The sequence below is a fragment of the Zootermopsis nevadensis genome, unplaced genomic scaffold (assembly GCF_977971745.1).
Source record: "Zootermopsis nevadensis isolate Lab colony 2312 unplaced genomic scaffold, Znev_1.0 Znev_ptg000016l, whole genome shotgun sequence".
NCBI classification, from domain to species: domain Eukaryota; kingdom Metazoa; phylum Arthropoda; class Insecta; order Blattodea; family Termopsidae; genus Zootermopsis; species Zootermopsis nevadensis.
Window position 1 is genome coordinate 3,452,961 of NW_028259148.1, and position 10,149 is coordinate 3,463,109.

General features: G+C 34.8%; 1 protein-coding gene and 1 long non-coding RNA gene across 8 annotated transcripts; one reads left to right on the top strand and one right to left on the bottom strand.

The window, feature by feature from the left end:
• Positions 1 to 355: 355 nt before the first annotated feature.
• On the top strand, positions 356 to 6,939 carry LOC110839117 (soluble calcium-activated nucleotidase 1). 2 transcript variants are annotated; one of them, XM_087349856.1, is made up of 4 exons: positions 356 to 1,578; positions 2,205 to 2,408; positions 3,165 to 3,322; positions 3,625 to 4,441. In XM_087349856.1, the coding sequence occupies exons 1-4, from the start codon at positions 930 to 932 to the stop codon at positions 3,670 to 3,672; spliced, it is 1,059 nt and encodes a 352-aa protein (XP_087205982.1). In that variant the 5' UTR covers positions 356 to 929; the 3' UTR covers positions 3,673 to 4,441. The 2 variants fall into 2 exon arrangements, with proteins under 2 accessions (XP_087205982.1, XP_021938689.2); XM_022082997.2 differs by lacking the exon at positions 3,625 to 4,441 and adding an exon at positions 5,185 to 6,939 and having other exon boundaries at positions 359 to 1,578.
• On the bottom strand, positions 1,588 to 10,060 carry LOC110839125 (uncharacterized). Of its 6 annotated transcripts, XR_002546341.2 has the most exons (7): positions 9,691 to 10,045; positions 9,138 to 9,345; positions 8,310 to 8,493; positions 6,255 to 6,382; positions 5,165 to 5,299; positions 4,875 to 5,011; positions 1,588 to 3,344 (listed from the first exon to the last, which is right to left on the bottom strand). It is a non-coding gene; the product is annotated as an uncharacterized LOC110839125 (long non-coding RNA). The 6 variants fall into 6 exon arrangements; XR_015535373.1 differs by having other exon boundaries at positions 2,518 to 3,020; positions 3,154 to 3,344; positions 5,165 to 8,493; positions 9,691 to 10,057; XR_015535372.1 differs by having other exon boundaries at positions 3,090 to 3,344; positions 5,165 to 5,347; positions 6,255 to 8,493; positions 9,691 to 10,057.
• Between the last annotated feature and the right edge of the window lie 89 nt (positions 10,061 to 10,149).

Here is a 10,149-nt window from a genome sequence, read left to right on the forward strand (position 1 = left end):
TTCTTAGGACTCAACCAGAGGATGTAGAATATGTCATTACATACAATATACATACACTTCAGAACTTTCAACACAAGTACAAGAACGTATTTCACATATCAATGTACATAAATTTCAGCTTCTGCAATACAAGTATGAAAAATAATTTTACAAATTAATATACATAAACCTCAGAATTTTAAATATAAATACAAAACTTGCTTTACATATACGTAGATTATGGATATAAAGCTTAAACATTTTCAGCAGAGATGAAATCATCTACAAAATAGGAGTGAGTACATTACTGCCGTCAACAATCCGCAGAGAGTAGAGTAGAGTTTATTTACATTCCATAGATCCTTCTTAGGACTCAACCAAAGGATGTAGAACGTGTCATTTCATACAATATACATACACTTCACAACTTTCAACACGCTTTCGTAACAAGATGGATGACATTGAAGATAACATTACATTACTTTACTTTCTTTTCTTTACATTACATTACAGAGACGTAAATATAATTTAAATACAGATACGTATTTACGTCAAATTCTCCGGAACCGTGGTTCCACTTTTTTATGGTGGAAACCATAAGCCACGCAAGTCTAGTAGAGTACTATAACATGACTATATTTCATAGCTCCAGATTCAGTGGCATTGAACAGAGATTAGAAGACCAACTGCATATTTTTCTGCATCGTGCTACAATTCCTATTTTTTCTTGTGCCAGTGTAGTTGAACAATGGTCGATGTAGATCACAAAACGGACATATGAGATGTGATGTGTGTACAATTTGCTGTGTGCAAGTGCAGTTGACGTGTCAACCAAATGCACCCAAGAATTGACACGAATACAGACTTACACATGCGGTGTGTTCAAATAACTACGATGTAGTGTTATATAAACGGTGGTTGTTGGTTAGGTTTAGTATTCACTGTTCTACATGTCTCAAGATTCCGACGGTGGTGAAATGATGTCACTAAGGGAATGGAGACAAGCCATTCGAACACCTACCACATATCGTGTAGGGAACAGAACTTTAAGAATTCAAACACAGTTTGTTAGTCTGGTTGCCTTTATTGGCTTAGTAGTGTTGTTCCTGGTGTATACATATGCTGTAGATCATCATTCCAATCCCAGTGTAGAGGCTGTTAAAAATAAGTCCACTGTCAAACTGTACATGCCAATTGTGACAACTTCCAGTCATAATAATTATAATACTACATATCCATTGACAACACCAAAAAGAACATCTAAAGGAATCCAGTTTCGCATAGGAATGGTTAGTGATTTGGACAAAGAATCCAAAAGTAAAACTGAAGAGTTTATGTGGCTAAGTTACTATAAGAAGGGGTACCTATTATGGAATCCTCTTTCAAACAGCATTAAAGTATCATGGGATACAGGTGACCCAATTGTATTGAAATCAAGACTTGGAGAGTCTGGTCGAGGAATGGAGCTCTCAGAACTTGTAGTATTTAATGGAAAGCTGTATGTTCTTGATGACAGGACAGGAATTGTTTATGAATTACTTGATGACAGAGTTATACCATTTGTTATACTCAATGATGGGGATGGAAGGATGAATAAAGGTTGGTTACTCATTATTTGAGTGTTTTATACTTGTTTCACATTTTTTACATTTTATTGTATCAGTTGTGATATTTTATATCTTCTGGTAAGCTCTTGATTAGCAATATGTCTAATGAAACTGCCAGTGAACAATATTTGGCATAGAAACTTACAGGACTAGATGCAGTTAATCTTCTTTTCTGTCACAATTATTCCAAAAGGTAATCATGAACATGGTACAGATTAATATAGTAAGTTAGGAACAGTTCATACATTTTAAACCAAAATATTTTAGCTGTAATACTAAATTTGAGTAAAATAAATCCTGAGTAACATTTGAAGTTACTGATCAATTCAATTTTTTTCGCATAAGAATTTACCTCAACCAAAAATTCTCAGCTATTATAGATACATGTAAGCAGTAGTGGTTATGCTTGTGTAATTATTTTTGCAGTACTGCAGCTGACTGTAAAAGACTGACATAACTAATGTAATTTATATTTGTATTAGAAACAAATATTGTATTTATGCTGTGACATGTTCTACATCCTTGGCTTGGGCCTACAAAAGATCTATGGGATGTAAAGAAATTATATTCTGTTCTGTTCTAAAGATATTTTGCTAGAATGGGAAATATGCATTACAGGTTTCAAGTCAGAATGGGCTACTGTGAAACAGAGGAAGTTGTTTATTGGAGGTCTGGGGAAGGAGTGGACAACCAACACTGGAGAAGCTGTGAACACACATCCGCAGTGGATCAAGACTGTCGCTTCGACAGGAGAAGTAGAACATCATAATTGGTTTCACAAATATCTTTCAGTCAGAAGAGTTCTTGGAATTGAATTTCCTGGTTTGTTCTTTTTAAGATATATGCATATGGTACTAACATTAAAAATACATACTGAAGAAGTGAAGAGTCAGAGAAATGACATTACAAGCTACAAAAATGTTGAGAATGGTTGTAGGATACACGACAAATCCATCATTTTAATGCAGTGCACTGCAGAATATGTTACAGTACCTGTTTTGACTATTTACATTCTTAAAACTTATCAATACCTCATCAGAAAGAAACAAAAGACAATTGTCATTCAAGATATCCACTACCCACCAGTTCTTCAAACCACTTATAAATTCCAAATTCTTATTTATATATTTTTATATCAATCCTGTTACACAGAAGTATTCCATCAATGTAATTTTATATAGTGGGATATTTCTGTCAAAACCTTCACAGTGAAAGCTGTATGATATGAAAATCCTTCAATGAACACCATACTTAGTTTTAGCATCCTAATGCTGCCTTGAGTAGAATCAAGTATTCTGTATATGTTATGAGGACATTACCCAAAATTGTCACTTTTAGACGTGTCCAGGAAAACTGCAGAATGTCCAGAAGTTTGTGTTAAACATGGTTGGACTGTGATCTGCCCAGTCATATCTGGATTTGACAAAACTGAATCTGGAAAATCAATAAAATCTGTGTTTTAAAAATAGATTTTTAACAAATGTTTGCAGAGTGCATCAAATATTAAGCTCCATTCTGTCATGTGTAATTGCCCAATAATTCTTCATTACATCTATACAGTATTTACATTTTTCATAGGTTACATTACACATGAAGCAGTGGTATGGAGTGATGTCCACGATTGTTGGTTTTTCCTTCCACGGCGATGTTCAAAAGAGCGTTATAATGATGTGCTTGATGAAACTAGGGGTTGCAATGTCATGATCACAACAGATGATACATTCACAGACATCAAGGTATGTTATTGCCTTCACATTTCTGAAAGTATTGAAGCAAAGACAGAGTCAAATTTACACCCATTTTCATGTCAGTTTTTCTTTTGCATGTAAATGGAAAATGTATTCCATAAACTTCCTTTCATGTTACATGTGTAAAGTAAAATAAAATAAAAGTTTCTGGTGTCTTTTTACATTTGGCCTGTGCGGTATTACTTAGCTTTTTGTTCTCTTTTAATTAACTACAAAGGGAAAAGATCTTGAATTCAATGAGACATAAATAATATCAGTATTTGTATCCTGTCAGTCATATCTGATTTCAGAGAGAGTCGCCATCGTCTCTAAAAATACAAATACAACTCAGCAAATGAAGTCATACAGCCAAGGGTTTCGTACTGCCATAACTTTAAAACAATTACAGTAGAGACCCAATTATCCGACCTAAATGCGACTGAAGGATAGTCGGATAATCAGAAATGTCAGGGAAGTATGATTCATTCTGCTACATGCTGAGTTGACCTGATGAAACAGAGTATTCTGACATGGTACGTTGGACGAAATGCAGACGTCAGATAACTAAAGGTCGGATAATTAGGACTGTATTGTACATGTATGCACATGCTTTCACCCTCAAATTGTAGATCTATAGGAATACTTGCAAGGCATATTTACCTTATTCCTCTTGGGAGCCAGTTCAGTGGTATATTTTAGATCAAAAGTTACTGTAACATTTCATGGCTTTCTAGCCAAAGACTGAGATTTATGATGTTATGTATCTCAGAACTGTTAACTGTATGCATTACCACGTAAAAGAGGACTCTCAAGGGTATTAATATTGGAGTTACAGCTTTAGGCAGTGCAAAGTACATGGACATCACAACTAAACTTATAAATACTCAGTTTTTTAATGTAAATACTCTTTCGAAATTTATAACTTGTGTTGGGCAAGGCCGTGGTCTAGGCAACACGGAGTTTTCCTCCGTGGCATCCCAACAATTACTCCATTCACATACAGAAGAAGGCAATGGCAAACCACTTCTGGATCATCTGCCAAGAACGTATATGAACAGGTCCCAGTCCGAGAAAAGGATGGAAGGATCCTGTTCATATGGACCTGTCGTCAGACAGAACACTAAATAATAATAAGATGAGGTGGTCTAGCGGTTAGAACGCTGGCCTTGTAATCCTTGGGTCTCGGGTTAGATTCCCGGCGGTGCCCGAATTTATAACTTGTGTTGGGCAAGGCCGTGGTCTAGGCAACACGGAGTTTTCCTCCGTGGCATCCCAACAATTACTCCATTCACACACAGAAGAAGGCAATGGCAAACCACTTCTGGATCATCTGCCAAGAACGTATATGAACAGGTCCCAGTCCGAGAAAAGGATGGAAGGATTCTGTTCATATGGACCTGTCGTCAGACAGAACACTAAATAAAATAAAATAAATAAATAAATAAAACACTTCTGTGGCCTATTTTCATTCTCAGTAAATGCCAGGTGACAATAATTTAAGAATATTTTAAAGAAAATTTCTAAGAAAAAATGTATAGTCTCATTAACAAAAATTACTTACGGTGAAACAGATATAACTCTGGATTATATCAGCTGAATGACACGCCAGATATAATGAAAGCTGTAAAAGTAGAAAGACTGAGGTGACTGGGGACACCTCTCCTTCGAGAAGACAGCTAGCTGGCATCGAATTGGAATCTGCAGAATGTAGGAAAGTACGCTTTGGAGGAACATCATTGAGGAGGTCAATGCCTGTACTGAGTTATCTTAAACATTTCAGCAGTTTTGTATGTATCCATGTCATAGATCTAATTTATCATATGTACTTTCTAATAGCATTAACTTCATCACCTGTGTTTAATATGTTACAGGTTCTTCGTGTTGGAAACATAATTCCTACACATGGATTTTCTAGTTTCAAATTCATCCCTGGAAGCTCAGATCAAGTTATTGTTGCTCTGAGATCTGAAGAAGACAAGGGTGCCACTGCAACATATATTATAGGTTTTGATATTACAGGAAAAATTTTGCTACCTGAAACAAAAGTAGCAGATAAAAAGTATGAAGGATTTGAATTTATATGAAGTGAAACTAGTAAAATTTTAATGATTTAATTTTCTCATGGCTACAAGTGTGAAGATGGTTGACTTCTGGATTGCAGCGCTGTGTAGTCTGGTATAAGTTCACCAACGTTTCAGAGATACTTTCTGCTTCCATCATCAGGGCAGTGACCTCTGAAATGTTGGTAAACATATACCAGACTACAGAGCACAATCCAGAAGACAGCCATCTTCATAGTAATTTTTTGAAAATCAAAAAACTTATTTTGTACATAAGTATTTCATACAAAGGGAAAATTATTAACACTCAGATATAAACAGCTGACAATGGCTTAATCATTTATAAGAAATTGTTATGTTACAATTATTGGTTAATTGGTAAATGTTCTGTAAAAAATTTGCCCACAGTTTTAAATCTGTTTTCAGACAAACTAAATATATTTTCTAAGTTCCTAAGAATAAATTATAATCTTAACTTATATGAAAATCTGGCCCATGTTTCTGTGCATCCAATAAATAAAATACATATTTTACAAAAAAATTGCATACCACATACATTTAATTATGTTTATTTTATTATTACTAGTTTTATTCATTATTTCATTGTGTCTTGAAATGAGTATAGTATATTGCAACTATATTATTAAGTGGGAATGTTTTAAGTACTTTCAGTAAATTCCATGTAACATCATCCATTTTCAGAATTGCGTAAATTACTGAATTAGGCAAGCATAATCTCGTATATTCCCATTTTGAGTAAATATATATTATACTAAATTTAAAATATTTTAGTGGTGTTCACTATAGGTAGAGACCTGGAGAAAATCTCAGGTCTGAGTCTGGTCTTGTCCAGTGCAGATTTTACAGCATCTTTCCCTTACCTCCACATAGACCCCTCTGATGGACATCATTCTCCCGTTGGAAATAGCAGTCTGCCTTACAGGAACCCTCAACTCAAAGGCAGGCAGAGTCTACGAATCAGCTGCATAAACTGTGTGGTTACTGGAAGCTGAAATCAGTGATATTTTCCCACAGTGTCTCACTTGTTGTAGTGTGTAAATTATGTTCACAGAGAAATTTTTGACGTAAATACGTCTATAAGGAAGGGTCATTCGGCAAAAAAGTGTAACAATTTTTACTTAGGGAACGTCGTCTGTTTACTCGGCATTATTGTTACCTACGAAACGTCATCTGTTTACTCAGCATTATTGTTACCTAGGAAACGTCATCTGTTTACTTAGCATTGTTGTTACCTAGGAAACGTTACATTACATTTCATTACATTACATTCATCTACCACAGACCCATCTTAAGCGTAACTAATTCAAGTTAAGCATTCAAGCATTTTTGTTACCTAGGAAACGTCATCTGTTTACTCGGCATTGTTGTTACCTATAAAACATTACCTTACCTTACATTTCATTACATTACATTACATTCAGCTACCACAGAGCCATCTTAAGCGTAACTAATTCAAGTTGATTAAGTAATGTTTTAATGAAACTTATCTCAATTGTAAAGCATGTATAAAGGAAATATTTAGAATAAAGCCAAAATATAAAATTCCTTTCCGTATAGACGTATTTACGTCAAATTCTCCGGGACCGTGGTTCCACTGACAACTTTTTTATCCCAGCATTTCATACCTCATGAGCTCTACTGCCCATGAGAGAAGTGAATAAATGTGGCCTGAAGGACAGGAGAAGGGATTATAAAATGTCAGTCCCATCCTAGCTCCTCTCTTGCAAATTTCTGACATAGCAGGAACAATCCACAGACACTAAACTGTGTTGACACTTCATGCCAATGACAGATACAAATAACCAAGAAAGCAAACAAGCAGCACCTGATATTTTCCCTTTAGAGCAATATTCATTGTGCATGCTCAGTGCCTCATTCCACGTTCACCTCAGCAGTGTCACGCTTCAAGCTCACATCTATTCTTTCCTCTCATCACAGTAGATACAGTCTACAACCTTGGCTTTTGTAGATGAGCCACATCCAATGTTAAAAGTTATCCAGTGTTTCAGCAAACATTGCATTTAACATTCAACATGAAGATGGCAACTGTAATGTTTGCTGAAACACTGGATAACTTTCGGCATTCGACGAAAGGTAGATACTGTGGTTACCTGATGGTTTTTGAACCTCTGAGGGTACACATTATTTTTAGGGGTTTGACACAAAATGTTTAATTGGCGGGTTTTGGAGTGATGAAGTTCAGGTACTGATATGTGTGTATACATATGAAACATACACACAGATCAGTATGAATTATAGGAATGTTACTTGGAAGAGTTCAGAGTATTTTCAGTATATTATGGTCTTGTCCTGCAGTCTGGTGATGAGACATGAACATATTTACTTTTCTCTGTTTATGTACAGACACCTCTCCTTAACTTACATCAAACACATCTTTTGTTTCTGAAATTTTGATAGCAGTGAACATGTTGGTTGTGGCACCAGTCTTGTAGATGGTTACTAGTATCTTGGAGGAACATATTGCTCCTTTAAAACATTGGTACACTACAAAGCAAAAAATCAAGAAGACCATTATGTTTTACTTCATGATATTTATGGTTTTGCCCAATGAATTAAAATTTTCAGCATCATAGATCAGATTCTAACATATCCCATTTAATTTAAACTCTTCCTTGTGTTCTTGGCAATACTGCAGCTCCTTTTTTTATTCATAACTTGATTTAGTGATACCATCAAATACATGGTTATAGATATTTTGCAGTAATTACATATTAAGTATTGAACTTCCCTCTTAAGAAATCCAGCCATCACTGTCATACATTAGGCTTTTTAGCCTGTTAAAGTTCCAAATGGAATTCTTTAAGATTTTATTTTAAGAGCTGTTTAAATGTGATTGTCAAAGTGTTAAAACTAGTCTAATTTGTAAAATATAATTACAAAGTATTATAACTGACCTCGGTCACATTTAGGGGTGTCCTTTGGATTTAATATGCCAAGTATTTTTCAGTAGCAGAAATATTTCTGTCTCTGACAAGGTAACTTGCTTTTATTAGGCAAGGATCTGATATCTGTTTGTTTCAACCTTAATCATGTTCCTGTTTACAAGAGTAAGTTGCAGTTCCAGGCCACCAACCACACCTGATATGAAAATAAAAATTTAATTACATTTTAAAATCAGGTTTGCCTTTTAATTTTGTAATCCCCTTAGTTTGTCTGAAATTTTTTTTTAAATATATTATGGTTCTTTCAGAGATTTAAAGTATTGTGTTATTATTATGTATTTTCAAAATATTTGTATGTAATTAAAATATTTATTTTGTATATTAAAACTTTATTAGCTTCTAATTTATAAAAACTTTTGTGGTGCCTTATTGTATAACATTATGTTACTGATATTAAATTATTTAATTACTGAAGATGAGTGCTTGCATTTTGACCCTCCTTCAAACACTGATGGTTGCATCATCTATTTCAATGTGTACAATGTATTTAAGTGTCTCTATAAAGAGGTAGCTATTCGCAAATATTAGTTGGTGTTTGCTGTAAATTGTGGTATGTTCAGTCACAAAGCTGACGCAGTACAGCGAGATATGAAGTAGCCCAAAAGATGATAGCATAGAGAATTCAGTAAACAGTTAACTGAATTTTATGTTCCTTTTTCCCTTTGCTACGTATCTTGGTTGTGGGCATTTTATTCTTATGAAATATCACCTGTCTGTCATGAAAATCATACCACTTCTAAAAATAGAATATTTTACCCATTCAGATATTTATATACATACATCTTTGTTACATTCCATGGACCCATAAGATAGATGGCAATAGGATGTGGAAAAAGTGTGTTGTCTGAGTGGGTGATGGCAATGTCGCAAGTTTTTCACATGGCCCTCAAGTGATTGATAGGGTGTACCACTTATAATGTAACCCAACAACAGTCACCTTGGTTGATAACCCACTCCTCATTCAAAGAATCAACAAAGCTTAGAGGAACTGAAACACAATATTGTACATACTGTTGTCAATACTGATACAGAAAAACTTCACTGAGATGCATGAAACATGCTAAAAGGGGTGGATAGTTGTATTTCAGAAGGTGGTGGGCATTTTAGCATCTGATGTAAAGCTCTTATGCAAGTTCTTTAAGCAAATAAAACAACTTATATTGATGCCACCAAAGGTTGTGAATACTGTTGTAGTTAGGGCCACAATGTCCTCTAGCATGATTTTACTGTATCTGAAAATTGACAACTATAACCTAAAAATTTGGTAATATAAGAAATAACTTTAATACATGCTTATTTATGATCTACCTCAAATTACGTATGCATAACTTACGCCAAAAGGACGATAAAATGTTTCCTTGGCAGTTCTGCATACTGTAAGGTGGTAACCAAAGATTAAATGCGTAGACTCTGGCTGTGTAGTCTCTCGTCTGCCTTCTCTTTAGGGTGATAACTATAATCACACATGACTATAGGTATACTAAATTTTGGATTAGGTGCGCAAAATCTTGAGCACATAAATTATGTCTTGGGTACAACCGAACATAACACTGGAATGATTCGATTGTTTGGGACAGGTAGTACTAACATAAATCGGAAACTATCGAGTAATTGATGAGAAGAATCGAGTGAATGTGCAGAATACTGAATTTATTATTCAGTACAGGGTTAACCTTCCTGCCACACAACTCGAATATTATAAAACAATAGAATGATTGGATTCGAGCAATCGATTCTCCTTGAAGCGACGTAGAGGGGCCATTTCAGCTGCTTTCTTTTCAAATGATTGATT